Source organism: Neomonachus schauinslandi, chromosome 7 (assembly GCF_002201575.2).
Source record: "Neomonachus schauinslandi chromosome 7, ASM220157v2, whole genome shotgun sequence".
Taxonomy (NCBI): Eukaryota; Metazoa; Chordata; class Mammalia; order Carnivora; family Phocidae; genus Neomonachus; species Neomonachus schauinslandi.
In genome coordinates, this window is record NC_058409.1 from 38,258,722 (window position 1) to 38,284,232 (window position 25,511).

The window sequence follows — 25,511 nt, forward strand, 5'->3', positions numbered from 1 at the left end:
AGTTGATACCCAGAAGTGGAATTATTGGATCATATAATATTTCTATTGCTAATTTTTGAGGAGCTGCCACATTGTTTTCCACAGTGGCTGTACCCATTTACATTCTTAACAACAGCACATGAGGGTTCCCTTTTCTCCACATCCTTACCAACACTTACTTCTTATCTTTGTGATACTAGGCATTCTTAGAGGTGGGTAGTGATACTTCATTGTGGTTTTGATTTGCATTTTCCTGACGATTAGTGACGCTGAGCATCTTTTTTTTTTTTTCAAATATGATTTTTTTTTATTATGTTAATCACCATACTTACATCATTAGTTTTGTGATGTAGTGTTCCATGATTCATTGTTTGCGTCTAACACCCAGTGCTCCATGCAGAACATGCCCTCTTTAATACCCGTCACCAGGCTAACCCATCCCCCCACCCCCCTCCCCTCTAGAACCCTCAGTTTGTTTCTCAGAGTCCATAGTCTCTCATGGTTCGTCTCCCCCTCCGATTTCCCCACCTTCATTCTTCCCCTCCTGCTATCTTCTTCTTTTTTTTTTTAACATATAATATTTGTTTCAGAGGTACAGGTCTATGATTCAACAGTCTTACACAGTTCACAGCACTCACCATAGCATATACCCTCCCCAGTGTCTATCACCCAGCCACCCCATCCCTCCCACCCCACCCCCCACTCCAGCAACCCTCAGTTTGTTTCCTGAGATTAAGAATTCCTCCTATCAGTGAGGTCATATGATACATGTCTTTCTCTGATTGACTTATTTCACTCAGCATAATACCCTCCAGTTCCATCCACATCGTTGCAAATGGCAAGACTTCATTCCTTTTGACGGCTGCATAATATTCCATTGTATTTATATACCACCTCTTCTTTATCCATTCATCTGTTGATGGACATCTTGGCTCTTTCCACAGTTTGGCTACTGTGGACATTGCTGCTATAAACATCGGGGTGCATGTACCCCTTTGGATCCCTACATTTGTATCCTTGGGGTAAATACTCAGTAGTGCAATTGCTGGATCGTATGGTAGCTCTGTTTCCAGCTTTTTGAGGAACCTCCATATTGTTTTCCAGAGTGGCTGCACCAGCTTGCATTCCCACCAACAGTGTAGGAGGGTTCCCCTTTCTCCGCATCCCCGCCAACATCTGTCATTTCCTGACGTGTTAATTTTAGCCACTCTGACTGGTGTGAGGTGATATCTCATTGAGGTTTTGATTTGGATTTCCCTGATGCCAAGCGATGTTGAGCACTTTTTCATGTGTCTGTTGGCCATTTGGGTGTCTTCTTTGGAAAAATGTCTGTTCATGTCTTCTGCCCATTTCTTGATTGGATCATTTGTTCTTTGGGTGTTGAGTTTCATAAGTTGTTTATAGATTTTGGATACTAGCCCTTTATCTGATATGTCATTTGCAAATATCTTCTCCCATTCTGTCGGTTGTCTTCCGGGTTTTTTGACTGTTTCTTTAGCTGTGCAAAAGCTTTTTATCTTGATGAAATCTCAATAGTTCATTTTTGCTCTTGCTCTTGCTTCCCTTGCCTTTGGCGATGTTTCTAGGAAGAAGTTACTGCGGCTGAGGTCGAAGAGATTGCTGCCTGTGTTCTCCTTTAGGATTTTGATGGACTCCTGTCTCACATTGAGGTCTTTCAACCATTTTGAGTCTATTTTTGTGTTTGGTGTAAGGAAATGGTCTGGTTTCATTCTTCTGCATGTGGCTGTTCAATTTTCCTAGTACCATATGTTGAAGAGACTGTCTTTTGTCCATTGGACATTGTTTCCTGCTTTGTCGAAGATTAGTTGACCATAGAGTTGAGGGTCCATTTCTGGGCTCTGTTCTGTTCCATTGATCTGTGTGTCTGTTTTTGTGCCAGTACCATACTGTCTTGATGATTACAGCTTTGTACTAGAGCTTGAAGTCCGGAATTGTGATGCCGCCAGCTTTGCTTTTCTTTTTCAACATTACTCTGGCTATTCGGGGTCTTTTCTGGTTTCATACAAATTTGAGGATTATTTGTTCCATTTCTTTGAAAAAAGTGGATGGTATTTTGATGGGGATTGAATTAAATGTGTAGATTGTTCTAGGTAGCATTGACATCTTCACCATATTTGTTCTTCCAATCCATGAGCATGGAACGTTTTTCCATTTCTTTGTGCGTTCCTCAATTTCTTTCATGAGTATTCTATAGTTTTCTGAGTATAGATTCTTTGCCTCTTTGGTTAGATTTATTCCTAGGTATCTTATGGTTTTGGGTGCAATTGTCAATGGGATCGAATCCTTAATTTCTCTTTCTTCTGTCTTGTTGGTGAATAGGAATGCCACTGATTTCTGTGCATTGATTTTATATCCTGCCACTTGACTGAATTCCTGTATGAGTTCTAGCAGTTTTGGGGTGGAGTCTTTTGGGTTTTCCACATAAAGTATCATATCATCTGCAAAGAGTGAGAGTTTGACTTCTTATTTGCCGATTTGGATGCCTTTTATTTCTTTTTGCTGTCTGATTGCTGTGGCTAGGACTTCTAATACTATGTTGAATAGCAGTGGTGATAGTGGACATCCCTGCTGTGTTCCTGACCTTAGTAGGAAAGCTCTCAGTTTTTCCCCATTGACAATGATATTCGCTATGGGTTTTTCATAGATGGCTTTTATGATATTGAGGTATGTACCCTCTATGCCTATACTCGGAAGAGTTTTGATCAAGAAAGGATGCTGTACTTTGTCAAATGCTTTTTCTGCATCTATTGAGAGGATCGTATGGTTCTTGTTCTTTCTTTTATTAATGTATTGTATCACATTGATTGATTTGCGGATGTTGAACCAACCTTGCAGCCCAGGGATAAATCCTACTTGGTCGTGGTGAATAATCCTTTTAATGTCCTGTTGGATCCTATTGGCTAGTATTTTGGTGAGAATTTTTGCATCCGTGTTCATCAAGGATATTGGTCTGTAATTCTCCTTTTTGATGGGGTCTTTGTCTGGTTTTGGGATCAAGGTAATGCTGGCCTCATAAAATGAGTTTGGAAGTTTTCCTTCCATTTCTATTTTTTGGAACAGTTTCAGAAGAATAGGTATTCATTCTTTAAATGTTTGGTAGAATTCCCCTGGGAAGCCATCTGGCCCTGGGCTTTTGTTTGTTGGGAGATTTTTGATTGCTGCTTCAGTTTCCTTAGTGGTTATAGGTCTGTTCAGGTTTTCTGTTTCTTCCTGGTTCAGTTTTGGTAGTTGGTATATCTCTAGGAATGCATCCATTTCTTCCAGATTGTCTGATTTGCTGGCGGATAGTTGCTCATAATATGTTCTTATAATTGTTTGTATTTCTTTGGTGTTGGTTGTGATCTCTCCTCTTTCCATGATTTTGTTTATTTGGGTCCTTTCTCTTTTCTTTTTGCTAAGTCTGGCCAGGAGTTTATCAATCTTGTTAATTCTTTCAAAGAACCAGCTCCTAGTTTTGTTGATCTGTTCTACTGTTCTTTTGGTTTCTATTTCATTGATTTCTGCTCTGATCTTTATGATTTCTCTTCTCCTGCTGGGTTTAGGCTTTATTTGCTGTTCTTTCTCCAACTCCTTTAGGTGTACAGTTAGGTTGTGTATTTGAGACCTTTCTTGTTTCTTGAGAAAGGCTTCTATTGCTATATACTTTCCTCTTAGGACTGCCTTTGCTGCATCCCAAAGATTTTGAACAGTTGTGTTTTCATTTTCATTGGTTTCCATGAATTTTTTAAATTCTTCTTTAATTTCCTGGTTGACCCATTCATTCTTTAGTAGGATGCTCTTTAGCCTCCATGTATTTGAGTTCTTTCCGACTTTCCTCTTGTGATTGAGTTCTAGTTTCAAAGCATTGTAGTCTGAAAATATGCAGGGAATGATCCCAGTCTTTTGGTACCGGTTGAGACCTGATTTGTGACCTAGGATGTGATCTATTCTGGAGAATGTTCCATGGGCACTAGAGAAGAATGTGTATTCTCTTGCTTTGGGATGGAATGTTCTGAATACATCTGTGAAGTCCATTTGGTCCAGTGTGTCATTTAAAGTCTTTATTTCCTTGTTGATCTTTTGCTTAGATGATCTGTCCATTTCAGTGAGGGGTGTTAAAGTCCCCCACTATTATTGTATTGTTGTCAATGTGTTTCTTTTATTTGTTTTTAAGTGCCTTATATAATTGGCTGCTCCCATGTTAGGGGCATAGATATTTACAATTGTTAGATCTTCTTGTTGGATGGACCCTTTAAGTAGGATATAGTGTCCTTCCTCATCTCTTATTACAGTCTTTGGTTTAAAATCTAATTTGTCTGATATAAGGATTGCCACCCTAGCTTTCTTTTGGTGTCCATTAGCATGGTAAATGGTTTTTCACCCCCTCACTTTCAGTCTGGGGGTGTCTTTGGGTCTAAAATGAGTGTCTTGCAGACAGCATATCGATGGGTCTTGTTTTTTTATCCAATCTGATAGCCTGTGTCTTTTGATTGGGGCATTTAGCTCATTTACGTTCAGGGTAACTATTGAAAGATATGAATGTAGTGCCATTGTATTGCCTGTAAGGTGACTGTTACTGTATATTGTCTGTGTTCCTTTCTGGTCTATGTTGTTTTTAGGCTCTTTCTTTGCTTAGAGGACCCCTTTCAATATGTCTTGTAGGGCTGGTTTTGTGTTTGCACATTCCTTTAGTTTTTGTTTGTCCTGGAAGCTTTTTATCTCTTCTTCTATTTTCAGTGACAGCCTAGCTGGATATAGGATTCTTGGCTGCATATTTTTCTCATTTCAACCAACTTCTTATCAATTCCTTTTATAAAATCATTTATAATTTTCATCTTTACAGTCATATTCCATCCCTTCATCGTATTAACCCTTATTTGTGTACATATATCAGTTTTTCTTTCTTTAAAATTTTGGGAGGCACTTTCTTCTACCAGACCAAAATATAAGCAAAATCTAGTGTGTGGCACTGATCTATACACCAGCCTGATCATATTTGATCATATTCTGTTTTCTTTGTTTTGTTTTGGTTTGTTTGTCTTTATCTTTTTCTTTTTTTTTTTCTTTCCCTTTCTTTTCCCCTGTTTCAGGTCTTTTCGGATTTGTTTACTGTATATTTTCTAGAGACGTTGTTACCCTGTTAGCATTTTGTTCTCTCATTCATCTATTCTCCTCTGGACAAAATGACAAGATGGAAAAAATCACCTCAACAAAAAGAATAAGAGGCAGTACCGACTGTGAGGGACCCCCTCCCCCGCCATCTGTCTTCCCAAATATTGCCTCGGATTCACTTCTCCGCATGTCCTACCTTCCAGAAAGTGGTCGCTTTTCTGTTCAGAGAGCTGTTGCTATTCTTTTCTTCGGTCTCCTGTTGAGTTTGTAGATATTCAGAATGGTTTGATCCCTATCCAGCTGAATTCCCAGGACCAGATGAAATCCAGGTCTCCTACTCCTCCGCCATCTTCCTCCTTCCCCGATACTGAGCATCTTTTCATGTGTGTGCCAGCTATTTGAATGCCTTCTTTGGAAGCCTGTCTGTTCAGGTTCTCTGCCTATTTTTTAGTCATATTTTGTGTGTGTGTTTAGTTTTACGAGTTCTTTTTTTTTTTTTTTTTTTAGCCTCTTACTAGATATATCATTTGTAGATATCTTCTCCCATCAAGTAGGTTGCCTTTTCATTTTGTGGATGGTTTCCTTTGTGTGCAAAAGTTTTATAGTTTGATGTAGACCCTTTTGTTTATTTTTGTTTTTGTTGCCTTTGCCTGAGGAGCCTGATCCAAAAAAAATATTGCTAATGCAACACTACCTATTTTCTTTTTAGGAGTTTTTTTTTAAATTGTTTTTGTTTTTGTTTTTAATAGAATGTGAGTGGGGGTGGGGGAGGGACAGAAAGGGAGAGAGAATCTTAATCAGGCTCTGTGCCCAGCAGGAAGCCCGACATGGAGCTCCATCTCATGAACTGAGCTGAAACCAGGAGTCAGACGCTTAACCAACTGAGCCACCCAAATGCTCCTTCTTTTAGGAGTTTCAGGTCTTATATTTAGGTCTTTAATCCATTTTGAGGTGTTTTTTATTTTTATATGGTTTAGGAAAGTAGTCCAGTTTAATTCTTTTGCATGTGACTGTCCAGTTTTCTCAGCACCATTTGTCGCTCAGACTCTCTTTTCCACATTGTACATTCTTATTACCTGATTTTTCTTAGGTTAATTGACCATATAATGGTGGGTTTATTTTTGGACTATCTGTTCTGTTCCATTGATCTGCTTTTGTGCCAGTACCATAACTGTTTTGATTATTATTACTTTGTAGTATAGTTTGAAATCTGCAATTGTGTTGAACTCCAGCTTTTTTCTTCTTTCTGAAGATTGCTTTGGCTATTTGGCTTGATGATTCTGCATCAAGATCTTTGTGATTCAACATAAATTTTAGGATTATGTATTTTAGTTCTTTGAAAAATACTGTTTGTATTTTGATAAGAATTGCAATAAATCTGTAGATTGTTTTGAGTGGTATAGACTTTTTTTTTTTTAAGATATTATTTATTTGAGAGAGAGAGCACGAGCAGGGGGAGGGGCAGCGGGAGAGGGAGCAGCAGAGCCCACACGGGGCTCCATCCCAGGACCCCAGGATCATGATCTGAGCCGAAGGCAGACATTTAACCAACTGAGCCACCCACACGCCCCGAGTGGTATAGACATTTGAACAGTATTCTTTTAGTCCTTGAGTATAGTATATCTATCCTTTCTTTGTGTCATCTTCAGTTTCTTTCATCATTGTATTACAGTCTTCAGAGTACAGGACTTTTCGCCTTTTTGGTTAACTTTATTCCTAGATGTTTTATTCTTTTTGATGCAATTGTATATGGGATTGTTTTCTTAATGTCCCTTTTTTATAGTTATCAATGTAGAGAAGTGTAACAGATACTACTGATCCTGCTGCAACTTCAGTAAATTTATTCTAACAATTTTTGGTAGAGTCTTATGGCTCTCTCTATATAATACTGTGTCATTTGCAAATGGTGACAGTTTTACTTCTTACCAATTTGGATGCCTTTTATTTCTTTTTTATGTCCGATTGCTGTGGCTAGGATTTCCAGTACTATGTTGAATAAAAATGGCAAGAATAGTCATGTTTGCCTTCTTCCTCATCTTTGAAAACTTTTCAGCTTTTTACCATTGAGAATGGTATTAGCTTGGGTTTGTTATGTGTATTATGTTGAAGTATGTTCCCTCTATCCTGTTTTGTTGAGCATTATCATCATGAACAGATTCTGTTGTATTTTGTTATGTGCTTTTTTTCATCTGTGGAAATGATATGATTTTTATCCTTCCTTTTGTAAATGTAGTGTATCATGTTGATTGATTTATGGATATTGAACCATCCTTACATCCCTGGAACAAATCCCACTTGATATGGTGAATGATACTTTCAGTGTATTGTTGAAGTCAGTTGCTAATACTTTGTTGTGGATTCCTACATCAGTGTTCATCACAGACACAGGCTTGTAATTTTCTTTTTTAGTAGTTTCTCTGTGTGTTTTAAGAATTTTGATTATGCTGGCCTCATAGAATAAATTTGGAAGCATTCCTTCCACTTCAATTTTTATTAAATAATTTGACAAAGAATAGATATTAACTCTCATTTAAATGTTTGGTATAATGTACCTGTGAAGCCATTTAGTCTTAGACTTTCATTTGTTTGGAGTTTTTTGATTATCAGTTCAATTTCAGTACTAGTAATTGGTCTGTTCACATTTTCTATTTCTTCTTGATTCACTCTTAGAAGATTGTATGTTTCTAGTTTATCTGTTTCTTATATATCGTCCAATTGTTGGCATATAATTTTTTGGACTACTCTGTTACTGTTATTTTTTGGTGTTGGTTGTAACTTCTGTCTTATTTCTGACTTCATTTATTTGAGTCATCTCTCTCTGTTCTTGATGAGTCTGGCTAAAAGTTTATCGATTTTGTTTATGTTTTCAAAGAACCAGCTCTTAGTTTTATTGCTCCTCTCTATTGTTTTTTAAAGACTCTATTTCACTTATTTCCACTCTGACCTTTATTTTTTTCCTACTAACTTTGGGTTTTTTTCTTTTCTTTTTTTTTTTTTTTTTAAAGATTTTAATTTATTTGACAGAGAGCGAGCACAAGTAGGCACAGCGGCAGGCAGAGGGAGAGGGAGAAGCAGGCTCTTGCTGAGCAGGGAGCCCAATGCGGGGCTTGATCCCAGGACCCTCGGATCATGACCCGAGCCAAAGGCAGCCGCTCAATTGACTAAGCCACCCAGGCGTCCCTGTTATTTTTCTAGTTCCTTTAGGTGTAAGGTTAGATTGTTTGATATTTTTCTTGTTTCTCGAGATAGGCCTGTATCCCACTATAAACTTACCTCTCTAAGTACTGCTTTAGCTGCATCCCAAAGATTTTGAATTGTTGTGTTTCCATATTGATTTGTCTCAAGGTATTTTTTTTTCTCTTTGATTTCTTTGTTGACTCAATTGTTTTGTAACATGTTGTTTGGTCTCCTTGTATTTATGTTTTTTCTTTGTAATTTTAGTTTAATACTACTGTGGTTGGAAAAGATGCTTGCTATGATTTCTGCCTTTTTAAATTTATTGAGACTTGTTTTGTGGCCTAATATGATCTGTCCTGGAAAATATCCCATGTGCACTTGAAAATTTTGTGTTATTCTGCTATTTTTGAATGGAACATTTTGTATATATCTGTTTAGTCTACCTCGTCTAATGTGTTTTTCAAAGCAACTGTTTCCTGATTGGTTTTCTCTCTAGATGATCTATCTATTGATGTAAATGTTAAAATTTCCTACTATTATTGTATTACTGTCACTTTCTCCCGTTGTGTCCCTTAATACTTGTTTTATATATGTAAGTGCCCCTGTGTTGGATGCATATAAATTTACAATTGTTGGGACGACTGGTTGGCTCAAGTTGGTTAAGTGTTTGACTCTTGGTCTCAGCTTAGGTCTTGAACTCAGGGTTGTGAGGGGTTGTTTGTTTGGGAAACTCTTTATCTCTCCTTCAATTCTGAATCATGGTCTTCCTGGAAGTAGTATTCTTGGTTGTTGGTTTTTTTCCTTTCATGCCACTTTCTTCTAGCCTACAAAGTTTCTGCTGAGAAATAATCTGATAGCCTTATGGGGTTTCTCTTGTATGTTGCTAGTTGCTTTTGTCTTCTACACAAGGCCACTTTTAAAATTCTCTTTTTTATCCTTAATTATTTTGATATTTTAGTTTTTGTCTGTCTTAGCGTGGACCTCCTTGAGGTCATCTTGTTTGTGGCTTTCTGTAGTTCCTAAACCCTGATGTCTGTTTCCTCTCCCAGGTTAGGGACGTTTTCAGCTATTATTTCTTCAAATAAGTTTTCTGCTGCTTTCTCTCTCTTGTCTCCTCTGGGAACAGTATAATGTGAATGTTAGTACACTTAATCTTGTCCCAGAAGTCCCGTAACTTACTGTCATTTTTCAAGGGTTTTTTTTCCCCCCTCTTCATCTTGGGTGTTTCCACTACCCTGTCTGCCAGCTCACTGATCCATTCTTCTGCATTCTCTAACCTGATGTTGTGTATTTTTTTTTTAAAGATTTTATTTATTTATTTGAGAGAGAAAGAAATGAGAGAGAGCACATGAGAGGGGGGAGGGTCAGAGGGAGAAGCAGACTCCCTGCCGAGCAGGGAGCCCGATGTGGGACTCGATCCTGGGACCCCAGGATCATGACCTGAGCCGAAGGCAGTCGCTTAACCAACTGAGCCACCCAGGCGCCCTGATGTTGTGTATTTTTCATTTCAGTTATTGTATTCTTCAGCTCTGATTGGTTCATTTTATATTTTCTGTCTCTTCGTTGAAATTCTCAGAGTTTGCCCACTGTACTTTTTTTCTTTTTTAATACTTTTGTTTTTAAGTAATCTCTACATCCAAAGTGGGGCTTGAACCTACAACCCCAAGATCAAGAGTCACACACTCTTAACTGCTAAGCCAGCCAGGCGCCCCTTAGTTTATCCATCCTACTCTTAAGTCCAGTGAACATCTTTATGACCATTACTTTAGATAATTCTTTATCAAGTAGATTGCTTATATCCATTTTGTTTGGTTCTTTTCCTTATGTTTTGTCTTGTTCTTTCGTTTGGAGCATACTTCTCTGTCTCTCATTTTGTTTGACTCTATTCCTGTTTATTAGGTAGGTCAGCTGTGTCTCCTGATGTTAAATGTAGTGGCCTTGTATAGAAGACATTTTGTGGTGCCCTATAGCACAGTACCCCCAGTCGCCAGAATCAGGTGTCCATGGGTGTCCGCTAGGTGTCCTGTTTACCCTTCTGTTGTAGCTAAGCCCTGACTGCTGCAGGAGAGCTGGTGGTCAGGACCGGGCCCCAGACCAGCTCGCTCAGAGGCCCAGTTGTCATACTGGTGGGCGGGGTGCCAGTTCAGCCACTGCTGCTGAGTAGTTGTGTTGGCAGGTCATAACTGAGGCTGCCTGGTGGAATGGTGTGGCATGAGCCACTTTGGAGGGGCTTCTGCCCGGGCAAGTGGGTTGGATGGGGCACATCCACAGGGGAACACCAGAGCAGGTTGAGCAGTGCTAGCCAGGTAAGTGGAGAGTGTCAGAACTGGCTTCCATAAGCATCAGGTCAGGTAGGCTACAGGAGGGAAAGAAAAATGGCACTTTGTACCTGGAGAAGGTTCTTGCACTTCCAGCCCTTCTGGCACATACCCTAAAATTAGTCAGTAAATCTTCACTTATAACTCATACACTTTTCAAACTGCTGCCTCTCTTCTGGGTTCCAGCCTGAATGATATAGTACACTGGCACTTTAGGAGTGAACTCTAAGGTTCCTGTAGCCCTCCAATTCTCCTAGAGTTAAGTTTCCCTGTTTTTCAAAGCCAGACATTATAAGGGGGCTTGTCTTCCTGATGCACGCCCCCAGGGCGGGGGTGCCTGATGTGGGATTTGATCCTTTGACTCCTCACAGTGGAACTCTCTGCCTGAGATAACACTCCTGTTTGGGGGTCACCCTGCTGAGGGGTTCGGTTCCCAATCATGTTTCTCAGTGCCCTTCTACCCTTCTCAGTTGGCCTTTTCTCTATATCTTTATTGTGGAAAAGCTTTTATGCTGGTCTTCGGGCCCTTTTCAGAGTGATTTGCTCTGTATGTAGTTATAGTCCTGATGTGTCCATGGGAGGAGATGAGCTCAGGATCCTCTTACTCTGCCATCTTCCCAAGCACCTCAATTTACGTATGCTTTCAATTAAATGCAAAACATTCAGTTTGCTACATGAGACACCTGTGTTCTTGAACAACCCCCCCCGTTTTTTTAAATAATTAAGGCAAAATAATTATAGGTAAAAATCTCACTATTGAGATGCCACATAAGTATTTGAAAGCTGATATACTGGAATTTTGTTATTTTAAAACATTGTTTTAAGTATGTGGTATATTCCTAGATTTTTTAGGAAACGTCATTGTGATGCAATATGTCATAATAACCTTTGATTTATCGAAATTAAAATCTGCCACTGCAGAATCAGAGGCTGCTGCTTTGGATTAGTTCAGATGACAGTGAAATTCAGAATTAGCAGTATTTAAGGAGACTGTTCATTATTAGATGTTTTAAAATAATAATTAAAAGTATAATTATTTACTTCTGAATCCCAGCTAGCGTTTGGTTTCTGTTCCTCAATCTTAAAATTTGTTCTGTAGAATTCCAGCACCATTGAAACTTGTATGATTTGTTTCCGTAATATTTATTTTACAATTGACTGCTTAACTGTAAATGAGAGTAAAACTCCCACAATTTAACAGATAGTCATTGTACTCAAAGGGACCTTTGAAGTTATTGCAACTTGGAATGGCAGATATGTGGCACACATGCCAGCATTCTTTTTCTCATGGCAGACATTGATGATAAGTCGTGGCATTCTTTCACAGTGAACTCTTAGATTCTTCCAAGAAAATTATCTAATGACTAATTCATTAGAGTTAGCATTTTAAGGAAAACCTGTTTGTTGTCTGTCTCGCTTTTAGGCCCAGATTTTATTAAGCCTAGCAGCTGTGCCCATTTTACTTAAAGATACTAAGAAGCTTTATAGTACTTAATAATCAGATTTGTCTCAGTTTAATAGCCTCTGCAGTGTAGACGTCACTGGATCCTAGACAGACTGTGTCTTCTGTAGCATTTTTTAAATTGAGGTATAATTGATGTTTAACATTTTTTATTTAGCTTATTTCAGGGAATTAAGGGAGGTGTGTTAGCATGAAGTATATATATCATATCATCTCTGGTTTCAAGGGGTTTACAGCTTAATGGGGGGAATAGTTTGTGCTCCAGTTGGGGAATATCAAAAATGTGTCCTCTAACTGGGGTAGAGTGTGTTTGAGGGGGGAGATCAGTAAAGGTTTTATAAAAGAAGTATTGAGAAATTCACCTGACTTGTAGAAATATTTTCAGACAAGAATTGTGTTCCCAACAATGGAAGCAACATGCACAGAGCATGAAACATCCCTTTTTTTTTGTTTTTGTTTTTTAAAGATTCATGTATTTATTTGAGAGAGAGAGAGAGGAAAAAAAAAATTGGGAGGGGCAGAGGGAGGGAGAATCTCAAGCAGACTCCCTGCTGAGTGTGGAGCCCGCCACGGTGCTTGATCTCAGGACCCTGAGATCATGACCTGAGCCAAAACCAAGAGTCAGACACCCAACAAACTCAGCCACCCTGGCACCTCGAAATGTCCCTTTTTTAAAAAGAACTCTTAAGTTCTGTTATTTGTGGTTGAATGATAAAGATAAAACAAAGAGAAGGACTATCTATATCTTAAGAGATGAATAGGTATGTATTGTTCGCTTTTATAAATTAATATCTTGAATAGGAATTCTGGACACAGGGATATCATTCCACAGACAATTTATAAGGAAATTTCATCTCTCAACTGCAGTTATTATGTAGCCTGGGTAGATTTGAACCAGACTTCCTTTGCATGAGATATGAGGAGGAAGTGGGATTTCCATAGTCCTTTTCTTTCCTTTAACTTGGAGTGTGTGTGATACCAAATTTAGCTTTTTAAATGCTTTTGAGATTGCTGCAAGTTTTTGGTTAATTTCCAGAGTTCTAGAAAGAAAATTAGATCAAGACACACATTTAGGTTTTAAAAATCTAAGATTTAATAAAACACATCAGCTCAAATAACTTTGCCTGTACATGATTAAAATGTAGTTGGTCCAGAAAATATCTTTTCTGGATGAAAAGTTCAAAAATCATATTTTAGTTAATAGCCTTGATTTGAAGAAATGACATTGCCTGAAACTTATTTAGAATGTATTCACTTAAACTTACTGACTTCTCCTATTATCTATCTACCTTATCATTTGCTTATTTTAAAAGGGGAAATTGATTTATGGCAAACTTGAAAAGATTTGAAAGGTCTATTCCTGTTAATTGGTATTCTAACAAGTTTGTAGTAATTACCCACATGATTATTTGGATGTATATAAACCAATCTTGTGTCATGATGAGCCTGAATTGTAAGTTACTTTATAAGGTTATTAGGGTTAGAAAGTTGCATGAACACTATGCAAATATTATGTTTTTAGATCTCTGTATGTAGAGATTTACCATTCTATGAGAACTATTCAGTTGGTTTTTAAGCATTTAACTTCTTATTTACAAAACTTGAGTCGTAGGATCTTCCTTTCCTTGTACTTAAAGGAGACATTTGTTGGAGGACTTTTGTAGTGTCTTTCTTGCCATTAATGTGAGAGTTGACCATTTTTGGATAGTGTTTATTATGGGAAACAGCATTAGAAATTGATCAGTTTCTGTCTTGCTTCTGAATCAAGTCTTCACTATATGGTGTTTGTTTTCAAAGAAATTCTCAAATACTTGTGCTAAATGAATTCAACTTCAAGTACACAAAGCATATACTTCCTGTCTAAAGCCAGGTGAATGATTTTGAGTTTTTCTGCCATTTTGGATTATGTACATTCACTTCAGTGTTCTCTTTCCATTCAAACAGTGCATCTAGGATTTGCATGCGTCACAAACTGGTGGTTCAAAAGCCAGTTTAGCCCTCATGATGTCTTATTTAAAAACGAATTTGACAGTTTCAGAATAGAAGTTATATTAAAGGATTATAATCAAATCAAAGTAAGCATCCACAAATCCATACTTAGGTAAGTAGGTAGGTAGGTAAGTAGATAGATAGATAGATAGATAAAATACAGAAAGAATGAATATGTTAGAAAAGTCACCGTTAGGCAGCTACCACAGATGGACTCAGGCAAGAATAATCCATGGATGCTAAAACTTGTGAGTTGAAAGTTTAGTGAGGAATGGGATATTTACAAAGTATGAATCTCCGCATAAGTTTCTTATTAATTGTAAAGGGGGAAGTAGTAAGTTTACAGTAGAGAATGCTAGCAATAACCACCTGAATTGAGTGATAAGAGCTAGTATCACCAGTAATGTTGATCAATGGACGGGAAGAACAAAAAAACATCGTCTCTGCCAAAAATGCATCCTTGAATCCGATGATTCCTTATAACGAGACAAACTCAAATTCAGAGGCATTCTACAAAATAACTAGCTAATTCAAAAACATCAGTATCCTGAGCAGCACAGAAAAACTGAGGAACTGTCCCAGATTAAAGTAGAATAAAGATTTATGACAACTAGGGGCACCTGGGTGGCTCAGTAGTTAAGCGTCTGCCTTCGGCTCAGGTCATGATCCCAGGGTCCTAGGATTGAGCCCTGTGTTGGGCTCCCTGCTCAGCGGGAAGCCTGCTTCTCCCTCTCCCAGTCCCCCTGCTTGTGTTCCCTCTCGCTGTGTCTCTCTCTGTCAAATAAGTAAATAAAATCTTTTAAAAAAAATTAGGACAACTAAATTTAATTCATCATCCTGCTTTGGATGCATGGAGTGGTGGGAGAGAAGGAGGGTGGTATAAAAGACATTGGAGAAGTAGGTGAAATTTTAATACGGACTGTAGATAATATCATTGTATCGACATTAAATTTCCCTCTTTTAATACTTGTACTGTGGATGTGGTTTGTATGTGTGGAGAGAGAATGTTAAAAGCACATGGGGCAAATGTAAATAATTGGTGAATCTGAATAAAGGTGTCCCGGAGCTCTTTGTTCTAATAACTTTTAACTTTGAAATTATATGAAAATGTCAATCCCATAAAAAAAAAGTATTCTGGATTTAAAAAGGTTAAAGAGACCTGACCGCTAAATGCAATAAACGACCCTTGGCTGGATCCTAGATCTGAAAGTGGTAGTAGTGCTAGTAGTAGCTATAAAGGACAGTAGGGAACCAGTCGGGGAAATTTGAATATGAACTGTATAGTAGATGATAATGTATCATTGTTAAATTTTTATGATATAATGTGGTTGTGCAGGAGAATGTGCTTGTTCTTAGAAGATACATGTTGATGTATTTGCTGGTAAGGTAAAGTGACATGTTATCGGCATGTTAATTTCAAATGGTTAAAATGAGAGGAGGAACAAGGAAGGCAGAAAGAAAGAAAAACACTCCCTCCAAAAACCCCAAAATCTTATCTGGAAAGAGGAAAACGCACATATGGCAAGGTATTAACAATTGAAAAAATAAAATGGATAGTTTGTTGTATTACTTTTTTGGTCGTTTTCAAAGTTGTAATTGTCTCCTTTAAATGGCTTTCTCTATTTTTTCATTCCTCTTTTTCATTTCTTAACACTTAACAAATACCTTTTCTCTTTGGTTATTGAGTATGATCTGTGTTAATATTTTAGTTTTGGTATATACAGATCTGTTGACACTTACATTTGCTATTATACACAAGAACATTTTTTGAAGGTGTTAAGGCACTATTTTAAAGTATTTTACATGCATTGTTTCATTTAATTCTCAAAACAGTTTAATAAGATAGATATAATTTTATCTCCATTTTTAAAATGGGGAGAATGAATTAAAAAGATGAGGAGACTTCCTCAAAGTCACAAAACTAGCAGAAGACTGAAATCAAACCCGGGCAGCCGTGACTCTAGAAACTGCTCAGCTGCTATACCATTTTGTTCAATAAAACACTAGGAATGTATTTGTTACCAGCAAGCCAGTGACAGTTGTTTTTTCAGTAGTGATCACACTAAAGATAACCATGAGAGACCAATAGACAGATGAATTTGGACCTTTGAAAGTGTTAACTTCTCAGTGTACAGATGCCCTCTAAATTTAAAGGAACCATACTTAAAGGAAGCAAAATGTCATGTTTGACGGTGAGGGAAGGGTATTCTTGTCAGGAGAAAGCATGAAAGTTAGTTTGAAGATAGGTGATTCTTTATTATGTCTTACGGAGTATACTATTTCCTCTGGTTGAAATACTTCTTTTCATCCACCCTTCCTTCTGGCCCATCCAGAGCTTACATGAAACTTACTTGGCTATCTAAAGCTAAACCAGGAGTCTTTCCTTCCTTTGTAGTGCTCTTGTACTTTAAGGTATTCAAAAAGTGCCAATAAATGAGGACATGAAAATGAATTCTGTTATTGCGGGAATAACTTATGTTTAGGTACCATTTATTTGCCTGTTACTTAGAGGTTGAATTAGTGTTTACTTTTGGAATATAACTTCTAATAAGATACAAGCTTCCACAGTGATTATTATCAACTATTAGGTGTGTCACAAACTGTAAATGCAGCTTCATTTTAAGGATTCACGCTAAATTTAGGAAATGGCAGAGTTTGAAAATGTGCAGTTTTAATTGTGGTGTTCTTTAACTTTTTCTTGGCAGGTTGTTCCAGTTTTGGTGCACCTCTTGTCTGCCATCAGCAGTGTTAGGCTTTACATTCCTAAAGACCTTCGACCAGTGGATAATAGACAGAGTGTTTTAAAATCAATACAGGTACATGTGTTAATTTTATAAATTTAAATATAAATTTTATGTGAATATAAATAGGATTTATAGCAAGACAACTTAAATGCTTTAAAATGTATTGCTTTCTTTCAAAAGTATAAACACTGCCATTAGTGGCAGTTCTTTTTAGTAAAAAATAATAACAAATCTTTGTGTAGATTGTCCACTCCTTGTGAATATACCAACAAAGTGAGTTACCAAAGGAGATTTCACAGAGGAAAACATGGCTGCTATTATATGCAAAATATATTTTGCTTTATTATTTGTTGAGTGAAAATAACTAGACTATATTAAAAATTTTATGTATAAAATCACATGTTAGGATTTTTAACCAGTTTTTAGTGTAGTTAATAAATTAATGAAATAGTTTTACTTTCAGTAGGAAAGATTATGACATTCTAGAATTTTATTTTCCAGTAGGGGAAGAAAAAAGGAATTTTGTCATTTATTTAGTCAATAAATACTTGGATTAGTATTTACTATGTGGCAAAGGCTCTATACTAGAATTTGAGAAAACAAAGATAGATAAACAGGATGTTTTCATTAGAGTAGGAATAAGCTGTGATCCATAGGTAGGCTTCCTGAATTGAAGAATTCTCTTGACAGCTTTACAGAATCTTTATGTGGATAACCTTTTTTTTTTTTTTTTTTTTTAATCCCTAACTCACCAAATCATATTTTACCTTTAAGGCCTATTCAAGACCTTGAAAGTCTCCCAGGGGGATACCAGCCTACAGTGAGCTGTCCTTTCTCTGAACTCACATGCTCATTATATTTAACAGTTAAATCATGTAAAAAAAAAAATTGACAGGGATCTGGAACCCTTTAGAAAATTTATGTCTTTCCATTCAGTAGTGCACCCCTAGGAATCAGCCCCAAGGAAGTCATGAGAAAATTGAAAACGGTTTACACTTGGGTTGTTTAACACAGGATTACTTATAACAGTAAGATGTTACAACAACCTAAATATATAATAATGTGCTTATCAATAAGTTGTGCCACATTCAGAACTGTTGAATTCTAAATACTAGAATTATTAATTTAACACATCCCTGTATCAATAAATCATAGTACAGCAATTCAGAAGGAATTTTCAAAACATACGCAATGAAAAATTGTGCTCCAATTTAAGTGTATTTTTAAGGGCATGTTTCTGTCTTTGTGCATAGAAAAACATAGAAGGAAATATTTATTTAGTCTTAACTAATCTTGTCTATAAAATGAAAACATTAATTTTAAATTTTTTGTTTTAGGAAGTTCAGAAACGTTTTCCTGATGGTGTTCCTTTATTAGATCCTATTGATGATATGGGCATTCAAGATCAAGGGCTGAAAAAAGTTATCCAGAAAGTGGAGGCTTTTGAGCATAGAATGTATTCTCATCCACTTCACAATGATCCGAATTTGGAAACTGTGTATACGCTTTGTGAAAAAAAAGCACAGGTATGGCAGAAACTTATTTTTTTATCATAAAATTCTATGTCTGTCACTAAATTAATGAATATGTGTTTTTTTATTTTCCTTTCCTATTGGTTTCATCAGCTAAAACAGGGAAATATCTACCTATCTTTTAAGAAAACCCATCAAATACCAAATTATAATAAAATGATTTTTATCTTATCTTGCTGATATGAATTGATGGGTTTCCTTCAGTTTTTTTAATGTAATATAATTCATGTAGCATTAGATTCACCTTTTTAAAGTGTACAATTCAGTGGTTTGTAACATATTCACAGATGACTGCAACCATACCACTGTCCAATTCCAGAGCATTTCCATCACCCCAAAAAGAAACCTCATACCAATTAGCAGTCACTTCGTCTTTCCCCCGTCTTCCAGATCCTGGCAACTACAAATCTGCTTTCTGCCTCTATGGTTTTGCTTATTCTGGAGATTTCATTAAAAAAAAACCCTGCAACATGTGGCCTTTTGTGCCTGTTCTCTCCACTTAGCATAATGTCTTCGAGGTCCATCCATGTTGTAGCATGCATTAGTACTTTATTCTTGTTTATGGCTGAAAAATATTCCACTATATGGATATTCCACATTTTGTTTAACACTTTATCAGTTGATAGACATTTGGGGTTTTTCCACTTTTTGGCTATTATGAATAATTCTGCTACCAACATTGATGTACAAGTTTTTGTTTGGATATGTTTTCATCTCTCTTGGGTGGAATTGGGTTGAATTGCTGGGTCATACAGTAAGTCTGTGTTTAACCTTTGAGAAAGTGCCAAGTTTTTTCCAGAGTGGCTATACCACTTTACATTCTTACCAGCGATTTATGAAAATTCTTATTTCTCCATATTCTCATGAACACTTGTTACTGTCTTTTTGATTATAGCCTTCCTAGTGGTATGAAGTTGTAATAGTTTAGCTTTTAAGGGTAATTAGCTGTACCCTCTAACCAGAAAAGCATTCTTAGAGCCATTGTGAATAATGAATTTAGGAAAAGTTTTTCGAAGTGAACACATTCCTTTCCATTATCCACTTCTCTTCAACTAGAATCTCTTGTGCTATAGAAATGTCACTTTCTCCTTGAAACTTACAGCTCCTTGCTGTTACGCTTTTTCAGCTTTTATCGCATGCCACTTTTACCGCCTTTGTCTTCCTTTCACAAATTATTATTTTAAGCTCCTTAGGGTCAGGTATTTCATTTTAGCTTACTTGTGCTCTCCCATATCCCAAATGATCTCTTTATAAAGTAGATACCTACTATTTATTGAACATGCTTGTGAGTGGAAACTTCTTGGCTTAACAGAGTAGTATGTTTAGTTCACGGTTTTACAGCACCCTTTTAGCTTTCTGTGAACTAACATAAGGGGGCCTTTTGCCACGTGGGCAACGAACATATAGTGCACCATGCTCTGGTCCACCAGGAAGGTGCTTCTCAAGATGAGGAAATGGAGACCCAAAAAGCTTTAGTAACTGGTACAAAGATCCTCACTTAGGATCCTGGCCTGTTCATCTCTCAGCAAGACCATTCCATCAGCTCCCTCCCTGCTTCCATTTACTTCCTGTGTTGCCACCAGAGAGTCGTCCTGAACAGTTCACAACACAAGAACACAGACTCCTGAGCTTGGTTGAATGGTGACTAGAAAGCATCCACAGAGAAGGCACTATGAAGCCACAGAGAGTGGCATTATCTGAGCTACTCAGACATAATTGCAAAAGGCCTTGGTGTCTGGCAAAGGGACTGACTAAGTAAACTGGCTATGAAAACTCAGCAGTACATGGAAAAATGCTTGTGCAGGTGCATTAAATGCTAATATCAATGTGGACTATAATTACAATTTAGCACAAATAAAAACATACACCAAAAAGATGAGAAGGAAATCCTGAAGTGGTGGTATTTGGGTAATGAGATTATAGTAGTGTTTTTTTCCTTCTTTTTTTTCCTCCCTAATTGTCTGTAATGTGCTTAGAGAATATTTTATAATGAGCGAAAACTACAGTTAACAACTTAGGGGGGAAAAACAAGTCTTTTTATGGCCTCCTAGTGACTTCAGGATAAATTTCACGTCCCTTATTTAGCCTTGCCTAAGAAGGCTTCAAGAATCTGATCCCTCAACTGTTACCATTTTTGTCACTCACACCTTTTGACCAGGCTTTCCTCTTCTAGGAATTGAGACTCCAAAGCGTGAGGTAGTACAAGCATGTTCTTGTAGCGTTGTCTGAAAAAGCAAATGAATACAAAAATAACCTCAGTGTTTCATCAGTAGGGAATTAGATGTATGACTTATACATATCCATATCATGGAAATCAACATGGACATTAAAAAAAAAATGAGGTCGGGGCACCTGGGTGGCTCAGTCAGTTAAACGTCTGCCTTCAGCTCAGGTCATGATCCCAGGGTTCTGGGATCAAGTTCTGCATTGGGCTCCTTGCTCAGCAGGCAATCTGCTTCTCCCTCCCCCTTGGCCCTCCCCCTACTCATGCTTTCTCTCTCTCTCTCTCTCTCTCTCAAATAAATAAATATCTTTAATTTAAAAAAACCTTTTAAAAAAATGAGACTACATTTTACATGTAGTCTTTGCAAAATGTATTACACATGTATTTACAGATGATTTATTAGGGAGGAAAAAAGGAAGCTGATCTCACTTCTGTGAGAGAAAAGCTCCTATTACTGTGTATCCATGCTTTTACAGACATGAATATATCTGTTCCTTTTTTTTTTTTTTAAAGATTTTATTTATTTATTTTGACAGAGAGACAGCGAGAGAGGGAACACAAGCAGGGGGGAATGGAAGAGGGTGAAGCAGGCTTCCCGCCGAGCAGAGAGCCCGATGAGGGGCTCGATCCCAGGACCCCGGGATCATGACCTGAGCCGAAGGCAGACGCTTAACGACTGAGCCACCCAGGCGCCCCTATATCTGTTCTTTTAAAATCTGTAGGAAAAGATCTAAAACAGTATCATTTAACAGAAATATAATGTAAACCACGTATGTAATTGTAAATTCTTTCACTTTTTAAAAGAAATGGGTGAAATTGATTTCAATATTTTCGTTTAACTCAATATATCCAAAATACATTTTAATAAAAATTTTTGAGGGGGCGCCTGGATGGCTCAGTCGCTTAAGCATCTGCCTTCGGCTCAGGTCATGATCCCAGGGTCCTGGGATCGAGCCGCGCGTCAGGCTCCCTGCTCCGCGGGAAGCCTGCTTCTTCCTCTCCCACTCCCCCGCTTCTGTTCCCTCTCTCACTGTGTCTCTTTCTGTCAAATAAATAAAATCTTTAAAAAAAATAAGTAATTAAAAAATAAAAATTATTGAGGAAAAAAATTCACTAGTGGGCTCTCTTCTACTAACCAGTAAGTTTTATATGCCTCTGAGTACTTAGCAGTCTTCTGCTCTGCTTATATGGACATCCTCAATCAAGGAAACTTAGAAAACACCTTTTTTTTCCTAAAAGACCTGATAAATTATGCTAGGTAGCAGAGAGTGGTTTCTTACCCTCATAACATTATGACAACACATTTGATCATAGCAATATAAATAACGATTAAGAGACTGGATTCTGAAGGTTGACAGAGTGGTTTTGAATCCCATCTTTATTACTCACTAGCTCTGATCTTGACCAGTTTACTTAGTAATCTCTCTCAGATTTTTATCTTGGTAAAATTCACATTTAGTATTAGTTACCTGTCTTACACAATTGCTGTAAGAATTAAATAATGTAAAGCACTAGAAATGGGGTACATAGCTGTCAGTAAATACCCATTACTGACCACAGTCATTGTCTTTATCATTTCTGATCCTCAGTTGAAGCCTAATAAATCATATGCAAAATTCCAGAGTCTTTGAATTTCAACTTCTGAGTCCCTAAAATTTTCTTTTTGTCAGTGTTTTTCTGAACTTCAAGCCTCAATCTTAGGAATTCATTATTTTCTTGCTGTTGTACTATATTCTTGTGCCAGTTGGAAAGTAGTAGTATTTACTGATTAATTGAATTTTAAAACTCATCCATTCTGGAGGATGACCTAAAAATACAGTTTCCTTTTAAAGTGTAGAATAAAGACCTATTCTCTTGGCTAAAGCCATTTCTAGCTTAGGCAGTTTTGTGATACAATTAGAAGGCAAATATAAGAAATACTTTTCAGGACATCATGGGGGAAATACTGGTAGCCAAGAGATAAGACTCCTATACCCTCATCTTTCCTGTTCTCTAAGCTACCCCTTGATTTCCTAAGGTTTAAAGGCTGGATCTAATGCTGCTTTGGAAGCATGATTGTCAGATCTTGTCTGGGAGAGCCTATCCTAATTTACCACTGACTTTTTCAACCTCCAGCAGATTACCTTATCTAGCTAATGGCTATCCAACTTACTCCTTTTTCTAAACCTGCCTCCTTGCTCCTCATTTAAGCAGGAACCATGCTGTGTTCCCCAACTTCTTAAACTTTTAACAACTCCTGAATATCCTCCCTGCTTTAATATATTTCCATATGTTTAACATTTTTGCTGGTATTTAATTACTACAGATATATCATTCCTTTTGTGTAATATCCTACATAAGGTATCCTTATAAAATACTTTCTAGGGTGCCTGGGTGGCTCAGTTGGTTGAGCACCTGACTCTTCATTTTGGCTCAGGTCATGGTCTTGGGGTGATGGGATCGACCCCTGTGTTTGGGTCCACACTCAGTGTGGAGTCTGCTTGAGACTCTCTCTCTGCCCCTCCCCCCGCTCGTGCACACATTCTCTCAAATAAATAAAATCTTTAAAAAATATATTTTTTATTTCATTATATGAATAAATCTTGTTTTACTTTGTTTACTTTATTGAACTTTCTTTATACTTTTATATGCCTTAGATTGCAATTGATATTAAATCTGCAAAGCGAGAATTAAAGAAGGCAAGAACTGTCCTACAAATGGATGAGCTCAAATGTCGCAAACGTGTTTTAAGGAGGTTGGGATTTGCTACTTCTTCTGATGTCATAGAGATGAAAGGACGAGTGGCTTGTGAGATAAGCAGGTAAAACTGGTTGTTATAGAAAACTGATTTTAAAATGAGATACTGTTTTTATACAAGAGCTATAAATCTTTTGGGAAAAAAAGCTGTCTTAAAAATAAAAAGTTTGGGGGGTGCCTGGGTGGCTCATTCAGTTAAGTGTCTGCCTTTGGCTCAGGTTATGATCTCAGAGTCCTTGGATCGAGCCTTGCATCAGGCTCCCTGCTCAGCGAGGAGCCTGCTTCTCTTTCTTCCTCTGCCTGCCGCTCCCCCTGCTTGTGCTCTCTCTCTCTCTCTCTCAAGTAAATAAATAAAATCTTAAAAAATAAAAAAATTAAGTTTGTAAAATACCTTCCATAGTAAATGCAGTTTTTGATGATGAAATTAGAAAAAGAGCATTAAAAAAATCTCTTCCATCCCACTATTTAATACAATGCTATTAGCATTCTGATATATTTCCTTTTTTTATTTTAATGCATTGCATATTTCTACATATTCATGATCTTAGTTTATACAGTTTTGTATACTTAATTCTTTTTTACAATTTTGAACATTTTCCCACCTTAAACTTAGTCTAATAACCATTATCCTATTGTATAAGAGATATTATTAAAGTTTTGGGCTAAGAAACAGGGAATTACAGCATAGCATATTATAGGCCACGGCATAAAACTGGATAAAGATATTGTCTATTTTGGTGATCTTCTGACATACTACAAATGACCTTAAAACTAAATGACTTGAAACCATAGCAGTCATTTCATTCTTTCTGGTGGTTTCTGTGGGTCAGAAATTCAGGAAGGGCCTCTTGAATGGTTCTGGCTCAAGATTCCATGTGATTTCCATTAGCCTGAAGGTACTCTTGTTTTGTCCATAGTTGTTAACCATTATACTCATTGAGTTCATAAAAGATGTTTTGCAACAGTTTCTTGTGTTTTCACCATGGCCCTAATGGATGGGGCTGGAGAATTATAGCTATAGAATTATGGTTTCAGATGTTTCTGGGGAAGATGTATTCATATTATTCTTATTGATTGTTTAGTTCAGATGTTAAGAACTCATGTCTGGCGGGGCCAGGAGGAGATTGTGTGGTAAACTAGAACAATTCTTGGTCACCAAAAGGGGGCAGCAACTACTCAGCCCCAATTATTACAGAACGATGTGATAACAGATTTTTCAACTTAGAAAAGCCAAAAATCCAGAATTTTAGGTGAAATACCTTGGTTTTTAATTGTTCACAAATCAGTTGAGAATTATTTTTTTAGTCACTGTGTGAACCAAATACATCATTTGTTCAAGTTAGATTTGGCATGTCGGCTTCTTGTTTTCCTTAAACCTGCTTTCCTACTTTGTAATTAAAGAATTACAGGCACCATAGGTTAATAATTTACCCAGGTCTAAAGCTAAGCATAGCACTGGTTTACTAATTCATAAGCCAGAATTAATGTTATTGGAATTATTTTTTTGTAATATTATATAGTATTTAACAATTAACATAGAAAATTTCTTTTGGGTATCTGCAGCTGGATTTAGTCCTGGGAGAATAGTATTGATTTTACTCTAAAATAAGACTATTTAGAGAGAGAGAGAGAACAGTATCACATATGAAAGTACGTTACTTTTCCCCCAGTATTTGCTTCTCCCTCTGGTCTCTTTCTTGCTGAATAAGACCCAGCCACTAACGACAGAAACTTGGGAGTCATCCTAGATTCCTCTCCCTTCTTCTCTCTCTTCCCATCTTCCTGAGTGTTTCCTCTATCTCTGCCCACTAATGTGCCTTCATTATTTCTTGCTTTGAGTACTGCAGAAGCCCTCATTTTTGTTGCCTCCTATCTTGAATCTTTATAATCCATCCATTATACTGCTTTCCCAGTGTTCTTTCCAAAGCACAGAGCCTATCATTTCATTATTTTGGTGAAAGTCTCTCAGTTATTCCCTATTGCTTTTAGAATAAATGCCATAATTTAGTGTGTTGTTGCCTTTCCTCTCTAGCCACATCCCACACATATTTCTTTATCTTAGCATGACCTTTCCCTCACTCCTACCCCAAATCCCAATTCCTACATATTTTTTCCTCCATCTTATGAAACTTGCTGTGAATTTCTCCAATCTTATTTTAAGCTCCTCAACTTTTTTTGCATAATTGCCTGTATAACCTGTTAGATCACTCTCCTGTGATTACTGTTTCTTGTCTGCCA

General features: G+C 37.1%; 1 protein-coding gene across 1 annotated transcript in view; it reads left to right on the plus strand.

Annotated features, from left to right (window-relative positions):
* Positions 1-25,511, plus strand: part of MTREX (Mtr4 exosome RNA helicase) — a 113,801-nt gene that overhangs the window by 71,193 nt on the left and 17,097 nt on the right. Inside the window, exons 20-22 of the mRNA XM_044916769.1 lie at positions 16,743-16,853; positions 18,119-18,307; positions 23,174-23,337. Coding sequence (XP_044772704.1) covers positions 16,743-16,853; positions 18,119-18,307; positions 23,174-23,337 — 464 coding nt within the window. The remainder of the gene's footprint in view (positions 1-16,742; positions 16,854-18,118; positions 18,308-23,173; positions 23,338-25,511) is intronic.